The sequence below is a fragment of the Microcaecilia unicolor genome, chromosome 3 (assembly GCF_901765095.1).
Source record: "Microcaecilia unicolor chromosome 3, aMicUni1.1, whole genome shotgun sequence".
NCBI lineage: Eukaryota > Metazoa > Chordata > Amphibia > Gymnophiona > Siphonopidae > Microcaecilia > Microcaecilia unicolor.
The window spans coordinates 148,059,341-148,079,954 of record NC_044033.1 but is presented as its reverse complement, the minus strand read 5'-3'; the positions used below and the strand labels follow the sequence as shown (position 1 = coordinate 148,079,954).

Below are 20,614 nucleotides of genomic sequence, written 5' to 3'. Positions count from 1 at the left end.
GGAAGGTTATGTTGCAGTCCAGAAGGGAACCCTCCTGGTTAGTTTTGAATGGAAAAGCCAATAAGGCAGAGACTTGAGCTCTTTCATAACAAATATGGGATCAGAGTCCAGGGGCATCCAAACTATGACCTGAGGGCCACGAATAGCTTGCAAGGTCTTTTTACCTACCTTGCTCAGCTAGTTGTAGCAATCCTTTAGTCCTACCCTGTGAAAGAATGCTACTGGCCAGAAGTTAGTTCTTCCACTTCTATATTTTGAATCACTGCTTCCCTCCCCCACCCCACTCCTGTGACCTTGACTGAAATAGCCTCTGGATGACTTGATGCCATTGAGATTTACAGAAACACTGGGTTTGTCTCATGTAAAGATATGAAATGGGAGTTATTTGTATAGCGGAAGCCAAAAAGCTACACAAAGACTCTGCTGATGTCTGTTATCTCTGAATTATCGCCCTTGCTGCATTCACAGAGTTATTGGCTTAATGACTAGGGAGACAGGCCTTTGACCAAGTCATATCAAGCATAGCTCCTATGATATCCAATCAGGCTGAGATAGGATTGAGGAAGTACATAAGAACATAAGAGTAGCCACACTGGGTCAGACCAGTGGTCCATCTAGCCCAGTATCCTGTTTTCCAAACAGTGACCAAGCCAGGTCACAAGTACCTGGCAGAAACCCAAATCGTGGCAACACTCCATACTACAAATCCCAGGGCAAACAGTTGCTTCCCACCTCTGTCTCAATAGCAGACTATGGACTTTTCCTCCAGGAATTGGTCCATTTCTTAAGCCTAGATACACTAACCGCTGTTACCACATCCTCTGGCAAAGAGTTCCAGAGCTTAACTATTTGTTGAGTGAAAAAAATATTCCATCCTATTTGTTTTAAAAGTATTTCCATGTAACTTCCTCGAGTGTCCCCTACTATTGGAACAAGTAAAAAATCAATTTTCTTCTACTCGTTCTACACCACCCAGGACTTTGTAGACCTCAATCATATCTCCCCTTATCCGTCTCTTTTCCAAGCTGTAGAGCCCTAACTTTTTTAGCCTTTCTCATACGAGAGGAGTTCCATCCCCTTTATCATTTTGGTTGCTCTTCTTTGAACCTTTTCTAATTCCGCTATATCTTTTTTGAGATACGGTGACCAGAACTGAATGCAATACTCAAGGTGCGGACGCACCATGGAGCGATACAGAGACATTACAGTATTTTCGGTCTTACTCACCATCCCTTTCCTAACAATTCCTAGCATCTTGTTTGCTTTTTTGGCCGCCTCCACATACTGAGCAGAAGACTTCAGCATATTACCTACGCCACCCAGATCTTTTTCTTGAGCGCTAGTGTCCTAACCTTAGCAGCTGATCCTTTTAACCTAATGACCTATTTTTTAAGCTTGTTACAAGCTCCGGACCGGCAATGCTGACTCACGTTACTCCTGTGTGAGAATTATAGGCCTGCTTGTCCTCAGAGCTGGCTGTCTTGATACATATTCGTACCAATGACATAGTAAAATGTGGGACAGAGATTCTGGAAGCCAAATTTAAGCTCTTAGGTAGAAAGCTCAAATCCAGAACCTCTAGGGTAGATTTTCTAAAGTGCTACCTATTCCACGCACAGAGCCCAAGAGACAGAGCTCCGGAGTCTCAACACATGGATGAGACGATGGTGCAGGGAGGAGGGTTTTAGATTTATTAGGAATTGGGCAACATTCTGGGGAAGGGGCGCCTATTCCAAAAGGATGGGCTCCACCTTAATCAGGATGGGTCCAGGCTGCTGGCATCAGCATTTAAAAAGGAGCTAGAGCAGCTTTTAAACTAGAAACTGGGGGAAGGCCGACAGTCGCTCAAAATCGTATGATTCGGAATAAGGTATCTTTCAAAGATATTACCAAAACAGGGAAGATAAGGTATACCGATAGTGAGATTTCAAAAGAGACCATAGTAGATCAGGTATCCTTAAATAAAAATCAGACAAAAGATTGCAAAACACATCTTGGAATCCCTATGGATTGAAATTCCATGTGTAAAGGGGAAAAGGATAGTGATAGAAGTGTACTACCGTCTGCCTGGCCAGGATGAACAGACAGATGTAGAAATGTTATCAGAAATTAGGGAGGCTAACCAACTGGGCAACATAATAATGGGTGATTTCAATTATCCTGATATTGACTGGATAAATGTAACATCAGGGCATGCTAGGGAGGTAAAAAATCAAGGACTGCTTTATGGAGCAGCTGGTACAGAAGCCGACAAGAAAAGGAAAAATTCTAGACCTAGTCCTTAGTGGAGCGCATGATCTGATGCGGGAGGTAGTGGTGATGGGGCTGCTAGATAACAATGATCATAATATGATCAGATTTCATATTAGCTTTGAAGTATACACACAGGAAATCCAATACGTTAGTGTTTAACTTTCAAAAAGGAGACTATGATAAAATGAGAAGAACGGTGAAAAAAAAAAAAACTTACAGGAGCAGCTGCGAGGGTCCAAAATTTACATCAGGTGTGAATGCTGTTCAAAAATACCATCCTGGAAGCCCAGGCCAAATATATTCCGTGTATTAAAAAAGGAGGGAGGAAGACCAAATGACAGCCGGTATGGTTAAAAAGTGAGGTGAAGGAAGCTATTAGAGCTAAAAGAAAATCCTTCAGAAAATGGAAGAAGGAACCGACTGAAAATAATAAGAAACAGCATAAAGAATGTCAAATGCGCTGATAAGGAAGGCAACGAGGGACTTGCTTTGGAGACAAAAACACATAGCAAAAATTTTGTTAGGTATATTAAAAGCAAGAAGCCGGCAAAAGAATCGGTTGGACCGCTAGATGACCGAGGGATAAAAGGGGCAATCAGGGAAGACAAAGCCATAGTGGAGAGATTAAATGATTTCTTTGTTTCAGTTTTCACCGTGGAAGTTTTCAGAGAGATAGCGGTGCCAGAAATGGTATTCAAAGCTGACGAATCAGAGAAACTGAATGAAATCTCTATAAACCTGGAGGATGTAATGGGGCAACTTGACAAATTGAAGAGTGGTAAATCTCCTGAACCGGATGATATTCATCCCAGAATACTGAGAATTGAAAAATTAATTTGCAGAACTATTATTCATAATATGTAATTTATCTTTAAAATCGAGCATGGTACCGGAAGATTGGAGGGTGGCCAATGTAACGCTGATTTTTAAAAAAGGTTCCAGAGGAGATCCGGGAAATTATAGACCGGTGACTGACATCAGTGCCGGGCAAAACGGTACAGACTATTATAAAGAACAAAATTACAGAGCATATTCCAAAGCATGGATTAATGAGGCAAAACCAACATGGATTTTGTGAAGGGAAATTATGCCTCACCAATCTATTACATTTCTTTGAAGGGGTGAACAAACATGTGGATAAAGGTGTGCCGATTGATATTGTGTATCTGGATTTTCAAAAGGCGTTTGACAAAGTACCTCATGAAAGACTCCAGAGGAAATTGGAGAATCATGGAATAGGAGGTACTGTCCTATTGTGGATTAAAAACTGGTCAAAAGATAGAAAACAGAGAGTAGGGTTAAATGGACAGTATTCTCACTGGAGAAGGGTAGTTAGTGGGGTTCCTCAGGGGTCTGTGCTGGGACCGCTGCTTTTTAACATATTTATAAATGATCTACAGATGGAAGTAACTAGTGAGGTAATTAAATTTGCTGACGACACAAAGTTATTCAAGATGATATTGAAAAATTACAAGAGGATCTTACGAGACTGGGTGTCTAAATGGCAGATGACGTTTAATGTGAGCAAGTGCAAAGTGATGCATGTGGGAAAGAGGAACCCAAATTATAGCTGCGTAATACAAGGTTCCACGTTAGGAGTCACCAACCAAGAAAGGGATCTAGGTGTTGTCGTTGATGATATGTTGAAACCTTCCGCTCAGTGTGCTGCGGCGGCTAAGAAAGCAAATAAAATGTTAGATATTAGGAAAGGAATGGAAAACAAAAATGAGGACGTTATAATGTCTTTGTATCGGTCCATGGTGCGACTGCACCTCGAATATTGTGTTCAATTCTGACCACCGCATTTCAAAAAAGATAAAGTGGAATTAGAAAAGGTACAGAGAAGGGCGATGAAAATGATAAAGGGAATGGGACGACTTCCCTATGAGGAAAGGCTGAATCTGAAGAGTCCTAACCTCTTAAGTCTCTCCTCAGTGAAAGGAGTTCCATCCATTTAATCATTTTGGTTGCCTTTCTTTGAACATTTTTTAATTCTGCTATATCTTTTTTAAGATGCAGTGACACAATGTGTGGTTGCACCATGGAGCGATACAGAGGCATTATAATATTCTTTGTCATATTTTCTATCCCTTTCCTAGTAATTCCTAGCATTGTTTGTTTTTTTGGCTGCCACTGCCAAACACTAGGCAGAAGATTTCAGTGTATTGTCCACGATGACACCTAGATCTTTTTCTTGGGTGCCGACTCCTAGGGTGGAACCTAGCAGGAAATAACTATGATTCGGATTCTTCTTCCCAATGTACACTACTATGCACTTGTCCACATTAAATCTCATCTGCCATTTGGATGCCTAGTCATTTCCTAAGGTCTTCCTGCAATTTTTCACAATTCACATGCATTTTAACAACTTTGAATAGTTTTGCATCATCTGCTAATTTAATCACCTCACTCATCATTTCCATTTTCAGATCATTAATAAATATGTTAAATAGCACCGGTCCCATTACAGACCCCTGCAGAACTCTACTATTCAACCTCCTCCACTGAGAGAACTGACCATTCAACCCTACCCCCTGTTTTCTATCCATTGCCTCCTATCCTATGGGCTCTTCATTTTCTCAGGAGTCTCTCATGAGGGACTGTCAAATGCTTTCTGAAAAATCTAGATACACTACATCAACCGACTCAACTTTATCCATATGTTTATTCATGCATTCAAAGAAATTAAACAAACTGGTGATGCAAGACTTCCCTTGGATGAATCCATATTGACACTGTCCCATTAAAGTACATTTTCCTATGTGTCCAGTGATTTTATTCTTTATACAATATTTTCTACAGCTTTCCAGCAAAGACTTAAAAACTCCTCTAAAAACAAGAAGTACTTCTAACTTTCTCTCTGTTGTATGGCATGCTTCAGATTCTGTAATTAACCTAATAAGCTAAACTCTAGAAGAGGAGAGAGGAACTGTGACTGGTGAACTCAAGTCTTAGAAAACATTTGTTACAAGTAAGAAACATCATTTTCTCAGTAGGCAAAGGTGAAATTAGGTCTTACCTGCTAATTTTCTTTCCTCTAGACCCTCCAGACCGGTCAAGATGCTTGGGTTATGCACGTCCACCAGCAGAGGGAGACTGAGAACACTAAAACTTAAACCAGTATAAGCTAGCAGCCAACCCCCAAGCAGCCAGTAAATCCTTAACAAAGCAGAAAACAAATGAAACCAATAAACAATTACAACCCCTAAAGGTCAAAGAACCCTGTACTCAGAAACAAAAAACATGAAACACGTGCTTCAACTGCAACGCCACCGCGCTACGGTCCCTCTCTGAAATGCAGAGGAAATATATGTACAGCAAGACTTGAAATTTAGATACCTTTCAGCCATAGCAACATAGACCATAAGAACACCAGAACTCTGCCAATCATACTCACCACAAAGAAAGATGTACACAGTGGGAGGGTTCTTGACCGGTCTGGAGGGTCTAGAGGAAAGAAAATTAGCAGGTAAGACCTAATTTCACTTTCCTCAGCGACCCTCCAGACCGGTCAAGACGCTTGGGAAGTACCAAAGCAGTACAACTCCTAAGGGCGGGAACCTTTCATTCCAGAAGTCAACACTGCCGCACCAAAACTGGCATCCTCCCTAGCCTGCACATGCAGTCTATAATGTTTCACAAACGAGGACCAGCCCACCGCCCTGCAAATATCTTGAGGTGGAACCAGACCACTCTCCGCCCAGGAGGAAGCTACTCCCCTGGTCGAATGCGCCTTCAGTTGGTCAGGCACTCTATGTCCCTTGATCAAATATGCTGAGGAAACCGCCTCCTTCAACCATCTGGAAATAGTTGCCTTAGAAGCTGCAGCTCCCTTCTTTGGACCGCTGTACAACACAAACAACCTATCTGAAGACCAAAACTCCTGAGTCCTGGATAAATAAGCCCTCAAGACTTGCCGAACATCCAGCTTGGCTAAACGGCGCTAAGACGCATCTCCCAACTTATCTCCCAGCACAAGCAAAGAAATGTCCTGATTTACGTGGAAAGACGACACTACCTTGGGTAAAAACGATAGAACAGGCTTCAAAGAGACCTTTTCCTTCAAAAAAACCAGGAAAGGTGCGCGACAAGACAAAGCCTGCAACTCCGAAACTCGCCGCACCGAAGTAATAGCCACCAAAAACACCGACTTCGAAGTAAGATCTTTAAGAGTACTCGACCCCAAAGGCTCAAAGGGAGGCCCTACCAAGACTTCCAACACCAAGTTCAAATCCCACGGCGGCGGTACAACCGGCCGCCGAGGAGGACGAATCAGCTTTACAGCACGTAAAAACTGAACCACATCCGGGGAAGACGCCAAGGAGACTCCCCGTATCCTTCCCCGAAAACAGGACAAAGCCACAATCTGCACCTTCAAAGAGGAAAGAGTAAGACCTCTGTCTACACCATCCTGTAAAAACTCTAACACCACCGGAATGGAAGCGGTCCAAGGCGAACAAGAACGATCGTTACACCAACCTTCAAAGATCCGCCACACCCTAACATAAGCAAAGGACGTGGAACGTTTACGGGACTGCAACATAGTATCAATCACCTTAGTTGAAAAACCTTTCTTCTTCAGCCTGTCCCTTTCAAGAGCCAGGCCGTAAGCGAGAACGGAGACGGGTCTGGCATCACGATCGGACCTTGCACCAACACCACCGACTCCGCCAGCGCGAGCGGCCCGCCTATCGCCAGACGTACTAGATCGGCAAACCAAGGCCGACGAGGCCAATTTGGAGCCACAAGAATTACTGTCCCGGCGTACCGCTCTATTCTTTGAACTATCCGTCCTATCAAGGGCCAAGGAGGAAACACATACAACAGCTGGTGAGGGGGCCACGCGAGCACCAGAGCATCGATCCCCTCGGACCTTGGATCTCGCTGCCGGCTGAAAAACCTGGGTACTTGAGCACTGTCTGACGAGGCCATGAGATCTATCAATGGCAGACCCCACTCCCTTCACTAGGCGACAGAACAATGGACGATTTAGCGACCACTCTCCTGGATCCAACGTGTGCCTGCTCAGAAAATCCGCACTGAGGTTGTCTACTCCGGCTACATGACTTGCCGAGAGACTCTGAAGATGAAGTTCTGCCCAACACATTAACTCCGCCATCTCCTCTGACACCTCTCGACTCTTGGTACCCCCCTGATGATTTACGTACGCCACCGCCGTGGCATTGTCGGACAGTACTCGAACTCCCTTGCCTTCGAGAAAATACTGAAGGGACTGCAGTGCCAACCTTATCGCCCGAGTTTCCAACCAATTTATGGACCACAAGGCCTCCTCCTCAGACCAGCGACCCTGAGCTACCTCTCCGAGATAATGCACCCTCCAACCTGCTAGACTGGCATCCGTCGTTAGCACAGTCCACTCTGGAGGATCCAAGGGCATTCCTTTTTCCAGATCCGGCATGTGAAGCCACCATCGCAGGCTGAGACGAACCGGATCCGGCAAGCGCAGTCTTTTCTCCAAGCTCTGAGTTTGAGGAGACCACCGCTCCAACAGTGTCGCCTGCAGCCGCCTCATGTGAGCCCTGGCCCAGGGCACTACCTCTATCGATGCCGCCATGAGTCCCAAAATCTGAAGGTAAGAGTGAGCAGACGGGAACCGTTTGGCACAAAACTGGCGAATCAATAACTGCATCTTCGCAATTCGAACTGCCAGTAAAAACACCCGGCCCTTCGCCGTATCGAAGCGAACCCCCAGATATTCCAGGGACTGAGTCGGTACTAGGTGTCTCTTGACCAAGTTCATCACCCAGCCAAGCGACTCCAAGAAAGCTACCACCTTCGCAGTCGCATCCACACTCTCCAGAAGGGACTTGGCGCGAATGAGCCAATCGTCGAGATACGGGTGTACCAACACTCCTTGTTTCCTCAAAGCCGCTGCCACGACCACCATAACCTTGGAAAAGGTACAAGGTGCCGTAGCCAGACCGAACGGCAGCGCACAGAATTGAAAATGCTGTCCCAGAACCGCAAAACGGAGAAACCGATGATGCGCCGCCCGAATGGGAATATGAAGATAGGCTTCTGTCCGATCCAAAGATGTGAGAAACTCCCCCTTCTGCACCGCTACTATGACCGAGCGCGTTTCCATGCGAAAGGAGGGAACTTTCAAAGCCTCGCTGACTCTTTCGAGATCTAGAATAGGCCGACAGGAACTTCCTTTTTGGGGACCACAAAATAAATCGAATAACAACCTGTCCCCCCCTTTCTGAAACCGGCACGGAAACGCCCCCAGATCTATCAGCCGACGAAGCATCTGCTGAATCGTCCTGGCCTTGACCCGAGAGCGGCACGGAGAGGCGAGGAAAAAATCTGGAAGGAAAGTCTCAAATTCCAGCGCGTACCCGTCTCGCACCACTTTGAGTACCCACTGATCTGACGTGATATGGGTCCACCTCTGATAGAACTGACTCAAACGAGCCCCTACCCTTAACCAGAGGCTGGACCCGCACACCTTCATTGTGAAGCACACCCGGAGGACAGACCTCCCCCCGGCGCGTCTCGGCCTCCTGAGTATGCTGAAAAAAATCGACCTCTAGGCGCAACACTGAACCTACCCGGCCTATAACGCCGAGTATCTTTGAAACATGCACGCCCTGCCATACCTCGACCCCCTGCTTTGGGGTGCAACTCCGGCAAACGTGGCACTTTGGTCTCTCCAAGGCCACGAACCAACTTATCCAACTCTTCTCCAAACAGCAAGGTCCCCTTGAAGGGGAGAGAACATAACTTGGATGACGCCGCATCCGCCGTCCAACCATGAAGCCAAAGAGCCCGACGAGCTCCAACCGCCAATGCCATATTCTTAGCAGAAGCTCTCAGCAGATCATAACTAGAATCTGCCAAAAAGGAAGAGTCCATCTCTAACTTAGCTAGCTCTTGCACCAAGGAAGCTCTATCTAACGCCGGGCCATCCAAAAGTCTTTCAGCCCAACGGAAACACGCCCTGGCTACTAGGCTCCTGCACAGAGCGGCCTGAAGTGACAATGCCGAGAGATCAAAATTGCGCTGAAAGACTCTAATCTCCTATTCTGCAGATCTTTGAGAGCAGCCCCCCCATCAACCGGAAAAGCTGTAGCCTTGGTAACCGCGGTCACCACCGCTTCCATTGTCGGCGACTTAAAGGAGTCCTTATCCCCTTGCGGAATAGGGTACAGTCTCGCCATAGCTCTGCTCACCCTACAAGGAGAATCTGGAAGATCATATCTCCGAGATCCGAATTCATGGGAAAAGTAAGCGCTGCCCGCCGAATTCCCTTAACTAAGGGGTCAAGCTGCTTAGCGTCCGCTACCACTGGGTCAGGCGAATCAAACCTAAGCGTGGACACTACCTGCTCAATCAGCTCAGGAAGCTAATCCCTAGGGAAAATGCGCACCACCGAGGGGTCTTCACCTGGCAAAGGCCCCTCCTCCTCAGAAACCTTGTCCCCTAGGAAATCATCCCCCAGCAGACTACCCTCATTGTCTGAGGGAGGCAAGGAAAACAAATCTGGCTCTTCAGACCAATCTAAATGCTGTTGCTTAGCAACCAGAGGCCCTGCTCCCTTCAGAGGCTCTAACCGATTAGGGCCTGACTGCCAGGCCTGAAACATGGCCCAAATAAAATCCGGAGGAAACCCCATGGGCCCCGCACCTTCCGGAGGCCTGGAAGTACTCTGCCCCGGACCTTCCAACAGCAGGCGAGCAGCCACCCCCGTGGCGCCCGAATCCAAGATGGCGGCGGTTCCCGCCAAAATCAGAACCGCAGCTACGGGCCCAGAGGACAAGTCAGAGCTGGGCAAACCTTTACCGCTACCTGAACCCTCCGCAGCTAGTACTGGAGGCGAAGAATCAGGCTGTTTAGGCTCCCCACAGAACCTGCATTGAGCTCCTGGCGCGTCTATCCCCCTTCACGTACAAGTACGGCAGCGCGACGGCTTTCCCGCCGACATCGTGAATTTAAAGCGGTACACCCTAACGTCCCAGCTCTCTCAAAGTTGCTCAAAATCCCCAGACCTCTCTGTCAGCTTCCCAAACAACACAGTCAAGCACTGCCAAGCAGCCAAACACTGTTTCTTTTTCTTTCTTTTTTACACACTCACAACAAAAGCCCAGTTGCTAAGAGCTGACAGGGGCTAAGCACTCAAGGTTCCTGCCATAGCAGGAGCCGAGGCAACAAGCAGAAAGTTCAGAAAGAGGATTTCAAAGCTACAAACTGCCAGAAGTTATGGCTCTCAAGGTTCCTGTCACAACAGGAGCCGAGGCACATGGCTGCCTAACCAAAGGCCAGCCGGGGAATAAGCCACACACCGGCTAAATTCCACAGAGAAAAGTGAATCCCACTGGACCCGCTTTTCTTGAAGCACTCAACTAAAAATAATTCCAAATACAGGATATTAGTTAAGAAAATCTAATCCTACCAGACCAGATTGACTGCTCAGGCTGCATGTCTACCCTCTGCTTCTGTCCAATTAAAATCACTTGTGCTTAACTAGCTGCTGATATCAGTGGTGCTCAACTGGGTAGTCCTGCTGAATATTACCACTGACTGTCCCCTCACTAATTGAGAAGTATTGGGGCTGTCCAGGGGTGGTATCAGGGTGGAGTCAGCACTTAACTGGGCACCGGCAATATTCAATGCTATCTTTACACGGTTAGGTATCCAGGAACTGGCACTGAATATTGTCCAATGCCCAGATAAATTTCACGTAGTAGCCTGACACGCTCTTTCCCCTCCTTAACCATCCTCTCCCTAAATAAGAGAGGTATGCTCTTTGAGGAGGGTATTCATCTCCTGGGGAAGGGGAAAGATATGACCCTAATCTGATACTCAGCTCTCTACCCAGTTAGCTAACCAGATAGTGGGCTGCTTATCGTGTCTGCTTGCAGACATTCAGGTCGCAGTCAGAGACTGGATATTCAGTGCTGATACCCGCATAGGTGCTGGTACTGAGTACCAGAGCCTAATTAAGCCTGCGGCAGTCATCATTTAAAAAGATGCTGTCTGCGTATTACTGACCAGAATGCAGTTAAGCTATACCGCAGCCTTAGCTGCAAGATGCAGTCCTCACCCATTCCCTTTTCCAAAATGGCAATTTCTACATCTTGCCTGTGTTTCAGATTTGTAAAGATAAAAAATCAAATCCAAAATCCAAATCTCTTCCATAAAATATCTCTTCAAGGCCCTTACATCAAAGATGGGAAGATATTTGCTCTATTTTTAGTACTAGGAAGTACCTGAAGAAGAATCTCTTTTTTTTTTCTTGTGGTAGGACAGGCTTGACCATTTTGGCCTGGAAGAGATGAGATCTCCCAATCCAGGAGTCTCTGATTCAAACTGCAAGTTAATGTTCATTTTGGTTGGCAGTTTGTATAAGTTTCCAATAGACAGTATTTGTATCCTGATAATATCCAAGGACCCACCACTGTCTGAGGTTATTACGCACAAACAGTTCACACAAAATCTCAGCCTCCCTCCAAAAGGAAGTGTTTCTGGAAGAACTAGAATAATAGCTGTTGACTTTTTGATCCATTCAAATTCTGTCCCAGGTTTTGACTGGCTAGGGTTGCCACATGTGGTTTTAAACATTAGCTTTCATGACGGTGAGGTCAAAAGCCTTGTTGCTGCCTAAAATAAGCCAAACTCTTGAAATGCTTTTGTGAGTGGACAAATTATTTCCTATCTTCCTGATTCCAATATTCCTGGAGTGGAGGCTTGCTTGAAGATGGTACTAATTTAGCTTGCCAAGTAAAATGGCAGTCTTGAAACTTCCAGAGCTTTCTTGACCATCTCCAAAAAGATTCCCACTTATGAGGAGTAAATAAGATGATTCACACATTCTGTACTTTCAGCCTAAAGTCAAAGGAATTCACTATGATCCTCTTAAGGTAGAGAGTTAGTTAGTAAATCCCTGTGTCATTTCCAGGGGGATCTAAAAGGATGTTGTGGGACTGTAGCATAACATTCTGATAATGATTTCTAACAATATGATCCAACATCTGACACTCACATCCTCGGAGCATCAAGAAATGAATTTTCAACTATTTTGCGTATTTTAATGTGGATTGATTCACTACATACCGATGTTGCAATGGGGACCAGTTGAATCCAACAGTTGCCTAAACACAGTACTGTGTCTACTTTCTTTTCAGTAGAATAGAATGAGGAAGTTACATGGAAATACTTTTAAAACAAATAGGAGGAAATATTTTTTCACTCAATGAATAGTTAAGCTCTGGAACTCTTTGCCGGAGGATGTGGTAACAGCGGTTAGCGTATCTGGGTTTAAAAAAGGTTTGGACAAATTCCTGGAGGAAAAGTCCATAGTCTGCTTGCCCTGGGATTTGTAGTTTGGAGTGCTGCCACGATTTGGGTTTCTGCCAGGTACTTGTGACCTGGCTTCGTCACTGTTTGGAAAACAGGATACTGGGCTAGATGGACCATTGGTCTGATCCAGTATGGTTACTCTTATGTTCTTATGCAGGTTTATGATATGAAACAAAAACGTGAGGAGAACAAATGAGGATACCAAAAAATGCTTTATTATATAAAAACGACCCGACATGGCCGTGTTTTGGCCCAAAGGCCTGCCTCAGGGGTCTTGAACAACCTCAAAACATGTAGTGTATAACATACACTGTTGTAAATGTGCTGCGACAAAAGCTCCTTTGGTCTTCTCTGTACACACGTTCTTTAGGAGTGGAGGCATAACAGGCTTTGCTTTTCACATTGACCTTTATATTGTTTTATTTTCTTGGAAGAGAGGAGACCAAAGAAGCTTTTGTCGCAGCACATTTACAACAGAAGGACCGCGATGAACTGCAAAAAGTACAAATGAGATTGAAGTGGATAGAGCACCGTTCACGGAAGAGAGTGTGTATGAACAGCTTGAAAAGCTAAAGGTGGATAAAGCCATGGGACCGGATGGGATCCACCCCAAGATATTGAGGGAGCTCAGAGAGGTTCTGGCGGGTCCTCTTAAAGATTTGTTTAACATATCCTTGCAGACAGGAGAGGTTCCGAGGGATTGGAGAATGGCAGAGGTGGTCCCTCTTCACAAGAGTGGTGATAGGGAAGAAGCTGGAAACTACAGGCCGGTAAGCCTCACTTCGATTATTGGAAAAGTAATGGAAGCGATGCTGAAGAAAAGGATAGTGAATTTCCTGGAAGCCAATAAGTTGCAAGATCCGAAACAACATGGTTTTACCAAAGGGAAATCGTGCCAAACGAATCTCATTGAGTTCTTTGATTGGGTGACAGGAGAATTGAATCAGGGACGAGCTATGGACGTAATCTACTTAGATTTCAGCAAAGCTTTTGACACGGTTCCCCACAGGAGGCTCTTAAATAAACTGGATGGGCTGAAGATAGGACCCGAAGTGGTGAACTGGATTAGGAACTGGTTGACGGACAGAAGCCAGAGGGTGGTGGTGAATGGAATTCGCTCGGAGGAGGGAAAGGTGAGTAGTGGTGTGCCTCAGGGATCGGTGCTGGGACCGATTCTGTTCAATATATTTGTGAGTGACATTGCCGAAGGGTTAGAAGGTAAAGTTTGCCTATTTGCGGATGATACTAAGATCTGTAACAGAGTGGACACCCGGGAGGGAGTGGAAAACATAAAAAAGGATCTGAGGAAGCTAGAAGAATGGTCTAAGGTTTGGCAATTAAAATTCAATGCGAAGAACTGCAAAGTGATGCACTTAGGGAATAGAAATCCTCGGGAGATGCATGTGTTAGGCGGGGAGACTCTGATAGGTACGGACGGGGAGAGGGATCTTGGGGTGATAGTATCTGAGGATCTCAAGGCGACGAAACAGTGTGACAAGGCGGTGGCGTAGCTAGAAGGTTGTTAGGCTGTATAGAGAGAGGTGTGACCAGCAGAAGAAAGAAGGTGTTGATGCCCCTGTATGAGTCTTTGGTGAGGCCCCACCTAGAGTATTGTGTTCAGTTTTGGAGGCCGTACCTTGCGAAGGATGTAAAAAGAATTGAAGTGGTGCAAAGAAAAGCTACGAGAATGGTAAGGGATTTGCGTTACAAGACGTATGAGGAGAGACTTGAGAACATGTATACTCTGGAAGAAAGGAGAAACAGGGGTGATATGATACAGATGTTCAAATATTTGAAAAGTATTAATTCGCAAACGAACCTTTTCCGGAGATGCGAAGGCGGTAGAACGAGAGGACATGAAATGAGATTGAAGGGGGGGCAGACTCAAGAAAAATGTCAGGAAGTATTTTTTCACGGAGAGAATAGTGGATGCTTGGAATGCCCTCCAGCAGGAGGTGGTGGAAATGAAAATGGTAACAGAATTCAAACACGCGTGGGATAAACATAAAGGAATCCTGTTCAGAAGGAATGGATCCTAAGGAGCTTAGCCGAGATTGGGTGGCAGAGCCGGTGGTGGGAGGCGGAGATAGTGCTGGGCAGACTTATACGGTCTGTGCCAGAGCCGGTGGTGGGAGGCGGGGCTGGTGGTTGGGAAGCGGGGATAGTGCTGGGCAGACTTACACGGTCTGTGCCCTGAAGAGGACAGGTACAAATCAAAGTAGGGTATACACAAAAAGTAGCACATATGAGTTTATCTTGTTGGGCAGACTGGATGGACCATGCAGGTCTTTTTCTGCCGTAATTTACTAAGTTACTATGTATGTTATTCACTACATGTTTTGAGGTTGTTCAAGACCCCTGAGGCAGGCCTTTGGGCCGAAACACGGCCGTGTCTGGTCGTTTTTATAAAATAAAGCATTTTTTGGTATCCTCATTTGTTCTCCTCACTTTTTTGTTTCATATCTCTCGGTATCGTGAGGATTTTTACCTCCTTTTTTTGTGGCTTATGCAGGTTTATCCCATTCTTGTAGTACTCTCTTGGTGGAGGAGCACACTACTTCCTAAAGAAAGGAAGCAGGAGCTGAAGAAACACTGAAAAGAAATACGAAATGTAATAACTTCAGTGAGCTTCAAATTGTGGAGAAAGATGAACTGAGGCGCACCAAATGGTTACAGGAATGTAGGACCTACTATACAGGCTTAGAGGCATTCAAAGTCTTTACTGGAAAAATGTGGAAAATGCATGCCATGTAGGCACCACTGGATGATATCACTTGTGTTTGTGACTTCAGCAAACCTTTTGTCTTTAGAAAAAATATGAAAAACTGTGCAGCCTTGAGCATTTTAGGAAATCTCAGGCATTCCTGGAAAGACTGCTCTGAGAAATGCTTTACTTTGCTTTAATGAATCACATGACTCATATGTATGAATGCTGATCTGCATGTCTGAGAAAAGCTGTAATCAGGCCACAGGCAGAGAACCCAGTTAAGTAGAACTGAAGCTCTGACCATATCGAGTTGATGCAATAAAGATAAAGACAACTTGAAAACAGCCACAAATATTAACCAAGGAAGCAAAAAGAGGGGGAAAAAAAGCCAGATTAAAATACAAATCAAATGCTGAAAAATGAAATACATAAAAAGATCAGCAGAAACACAAAATAGTAGTAGCAGCATGCAGGATGGCCAGTGAAAATAGAAAAAGAAGAAAGCGGCAGGGTAGTAATTTATAGTGGTAAAAGGGTATGCTGTACGTGCTTAGAAGCTTTTACTTGAAAACTTTACCATAAGTCCACTGCATCAGTTTGAAGTGGAGTCATGTGACCTATAGGAATCATTGTTCTTGCTAGCCACCACAGCATAAAATTTGTATCGTGTTGTTTTGATCTGTTGCTTCCTGATCCTCCACAGATAAATTTTCAGATGATTACAGACTTTCTTAATGACTGAGGCTACATCTTTCATTCTTGCTAAAGTGCAAACAGGTTATTCCTTTTAAGGTCAACCAATAAAATGTGGTTGAACATTCCATCTTTTAAACTGGAAGATATTAGCGGGAGCAAGATTGTGGAATGGGCTTCCTGATGAGATTAAGAGTTATCTATAGTTCAGGAAGTTACTCAAAGCATATTTATTTAAACAGCCTTTTAAAGTTTAGTTCTGTTTTAATTGTTTTATATGCAATTTTATTCTGTGGTTTAGTTTGGATCTGTTTTATGATTTATATTTATTATGAATGTAGTTTTGTAAACCGCCAAGGATACTGCAGTATATAAACTGTTATTTATTTATAAATAAATAGAAATATTTCTAAATTAAAAAAAAAAGTAATAATTTTTATTCAGTAACCTGTGTCAGGGTGAGTTTGTTGCTTTCCTCTAGAAATTGCTTTAAAGAAACAACCTCACTTCCAGGTGAACCAACTTTTGTCTTTTGGTGTCCTTTACTCTCTGTTTCATGCATTATCCCTGGAAGCATAGGACTAGATCTGGTGCTCCTTTTCAAATGTTGGCCAAAATATTGGACAGGACTGCTGTTGCTGCTCGACCACACTTCATGATCTGGAAGAAGGTTAAATTCTCCACTGCTATGACTTTGTGGCCTACTTTGGTCATTAACTCCACCTGCTGTGAAAAAGACAATTATTAAGAATTTTGAAAATAAATAAATAAATAATTTAGACCTTTTCAAAGATGATTTTATAATCTATCTGGAGAATCAGTTACATGCCATATAATGCTGCTTGTTAGACATCCATATATGATGAGTTCTGCTACGATAATCAACTGCTTCATTCAATTAGACAACATAGTATCGGAAATCAATTTGAGTTATCTTCCATTTTTCTTAAAAATTAATTGCTTTCAATGAATTATAATCTATATTTTTTAAATTTTTTAGTGACACACTCCAAGAAGTTTAAACACACAGATCATTAAGTTTTAGTTCAACTCTGCATTAGTTCACAATCCAGTTTATCTACAACTCATATTATATAATATTTTGAGGAGCTAAACTTAAAATGCCCTCTTCTGCAGCAGACAGGGTGTTAGCAAATTATATTTATGTAACAATAAAATAATTAAAATACAATGGCACATATGCAATAGACCTAAAACAAGAGTAGCTAAAATTCTCAGTTCTTCCAAGATTGAAGCAAGCATTTCTGTGACTACTCACGTCATAGATATCACTTGGAATCGAACACAACGCTATGGGATAAACCCATAGAAGGTACAGGGAAGAAATAAAAAGGACTTTCTGATCTTTCCATTATTTTAGAGGTACATGTTTTCTTTCTCTGTTTCTAACTTCAACTTGGCACTATGGCTGCTATAAGTAACAAAATATACTTGGGTTTTCAGCGTTTGCAATTACAGCAATAAAATATTACTAAAATAATAAACAAAACAAATCTTCTGGAACAGTAAAACACATTTTGCTATTATAGCACATAAAATAGTTTGAAGAACCCCCCCCCCCCCCCCCCACAGAATCATGCATAAGTAGTATAGTTGCTATGTTATTCCACTTTAAAGGTAATAAATAGAAATAAAACAAAAGAAAGGAAAATAAGATGATGCCTTTATTATTGGACCAAGTTAATACATTTTTCAAAACCTTTTGAAGGAGGAACCTTCTTCTTCAGGCCAAGTATGTGCAAAAGATGAAAATATCAAAATATATATAAGTGAAACACTTCTCCCCTACCCCTACCATTACCTCAAAACCGTCACTGTATTGCTTTTCATGTTTCACTTATACAGGGTAAGGCAAAAAAAAGCAACCCCCTAGAGTTTTTTGATGTTTTCTCAGTAAACGCTTGGAATTTCAATGTGAAATTTTACAGCTTTATTTATTGTTACTATCTATGTTTATGTGCTGAGTGGAATGAGATTATCGGCAAAGTTACAGACTTTTCAGTGTGACCACCCAATGATTTTTGTGCATTCAAAAATGTTTGCACTGTAAAACAACCATTATTTGAAACCCCCCACCAAACAAAAATGGGGTACCAGCTTACTGTTAATGATGTCACAGTGATGGAGACTTATGTAAACTAATTTGCCAGACCCAAACTCCTTAGACTATCATATCTGGGGAGCAACACTGGAGGCCTATCACAAGCTTCACCGGAAACTGCAATCAATCACTGAACTCAAAGAAGGGCTGCAGATGGTCTGGGACAGACTGCCACAAGGACCAACTGACAAGGCTGTTAAGAACTTCCCAAAGCCACTGAAGGCCTGTGCTAAAGCTGGGGATGAAAACTTTGAGCATTCACAGTGACTGTAAAATTCTGTCACATTGTTAACTGTTTCATTTGAATGACGTTATTTTACTTTATTTTAGCTTGAACATTTTAAATGCGCAAAAATCTCTAGCTAGTAATGCTAAAATGTCAGTAACATCAACATAGCTTAAAATAATTAAATGTTGTTTAATAGTAATACATAAGTATGAGTACCGCCAAGCTGTAACAGCAACCAAAAAACAGTATTTCTCGCAGTGCATTGCACAGGTGGCCAATTCAACCAAGCAGTTGTTCAGTATAGCCTACTGCTGCCCCCACAACAGAACCAGCCTGCCCAGTTTAAACTGAATTGCAATGATTTTGCTGCATACTTTGCTAACAAAATTAAAAGTCTCCACCAGGATTCACAGGCAATCCTACCCAGTCCCCAACCAGTCAACCAGGGGTACACAAACTCGCCCCCTCCTGACAGAGACAGATGGGACACTTTTAACCCAATGACAGAAGAGAGCCTTGACAAAATCCTAAGAGACCTTCAACCAACTACCTGCTCCCTTGATCCCTGCCTATCAAAGATAGTGCAGCAGGTAAGTATAGGCCACAAAAATTGTGAACACCTCTCTTTCTAATGGGTAGCTATCAACAGCATTAAAAAGGGCAGTGATCCAACCATTGCTGAAGAAAAACAACCTTGACCACGACAAACTTGAAAATTACAGGCCAGTATCCAACAACCCGTTTCTAGGGCAACTCATAGAACAGCCTGTGTTCAACTTAATGACTGGTTAGAAAAGAGAAACTGGCTAGATCCATGTCCATCTGGATTCAGACCTGGTTACGGTACACAGAGGGCAGATGCTGAACATGGGGGGGGGGGGGGGGGGGGGGGGGAAATAGGGACAGGGACATAGAGGGGAGGTGATAGACAGGAGAGATATGGAGACAGAGGGAATGATGGTGGACATGGAGAGAGAGAGAAAAAAAATCAGACAGGAGATACTGGAAAGCAGAAAATGGATGGGACTAGGGTGTGTGTGTGTGTGTGTGTGAGTGAGTAAGATGAGGGAAGAGAAGAAGATGGATGGGGCTAAGGGGTATGGGTGGAGGGGAGAGGAATGGAGAAAAGGTTGATGGAGCTTGGGGGTGTGGGTGGATGGGGCTGGGTGTGTGGATGGGTGGGAGAGGGAAGGAGCAGAAGATGGATGGGGTTAAGGGGTGTGGTGGGGAGGAGGGGAACAGAGTAGAAGATGGAGCTAGAAGGTGTGGGTAGAGGGGAGAGAGAACAGAACAGAAACTAGATGAGAGTAGGGGTGAGGTGGGAGAAGAGAAATAGAGCAGAAGATGGCTAAGGAGGAGGGACAGATCAGAAAATGGGTGTGATGCTCATGATGCACACAGATAAGACTTATTTCTGACATTATTTCTGTGGTTTTGGGCAATCCTGGTGCATTTCAATACAGCTCTAGAGATAGGTTACAGCAAACACACTCCATAGGTCTTAAGCACTAATGAGAATGGAGTGGATCCACCCCAGGATATTGAGGGAGCTCAGAGAGGTTCTGGCAGGTCCTCTTAATTTAATAAATCCTTGGAGGCGGGAGAGGTTCCGTGGGATTGGAGAATGGCGGATGTGGTCCCTCTTCACAAAAGTGGTGATAGGTAAGAAGCTGGAAACTACAGGCCGGTAAGCCTCACTTCGGCTATTGGAAAAGTGAATTTCCTGGAAGCCAACAAGTTGCAAGATCAGAGACAACATGGTTTTACCAAAGGTAAATTGTGCCAAACAAATCTCATTGAATTCTTTGACTGGGTGACCGGAGAATTGAATCATGGACGTGCTATAGATGTAATCTACTTAGATTTCAGCAAAGCTTTTGACACAGTTCCCCACAGGAGGCTCTTGAATAAACTTGACAGGCTGAAAATAGAACCCGACGTGGTGAACTGGATTAGGAACTGGTTGACGGACAGATGCCAGAGGGTGGTGGTTAATGGAATTCGCTCGGATGAGGGAAAGGTGAGTAGTGGAGTGACTCAGGGATCGGTGCTGGGGCTGATTCTTTTCAATATATTTGTGAGTGACATTGCCGAAGGGTTAGAAGGTAAAATTTGCCTTTTTGCGGATGATACTAAGATTTGTAACAGAGTGGACACCCGGGAGGGAGTGGGAAAACATGAAAAAGGATCTGCAGATGCTAGAAGAATGGTCTAAGCTTTGGCAATTAAAATTCAATGCGAAGAAATGCAAAGTGATGCACTTAGGGAGTAGAAATCCACGGGAGACGTA

General features: G+C 44.0%; 1 protein-coding gene across 4 annotated transcripts in view; it reads right to left on the bottom strand.

The window, feature by feature from the left end:
• CCDC88A (coiled-coil domain containing 88A) overlaps window positions 1–20,614 on the bottom strand; it is a 552,486-nt gene that overhangs the window by 26,620 nt on the left and 505,252 nt on the right. For 3 of the 4 annotated variants that reach the window (XM_030196448.1, XM_030196447.1, XM_030196444.1), the window contains one exon: window positions 16,422–16,699. In XM_030196448.1, coding sequence (XP_030052308.1) covers window positions 16,422–16,699 — 278 coding nt within the window. The remainder of the gene's footprint in view (window positions 1–16,421; window positions 16,700–20,614) is intronic. The other variant, XM_030196446.1, reaches the window with a different exon arrangement.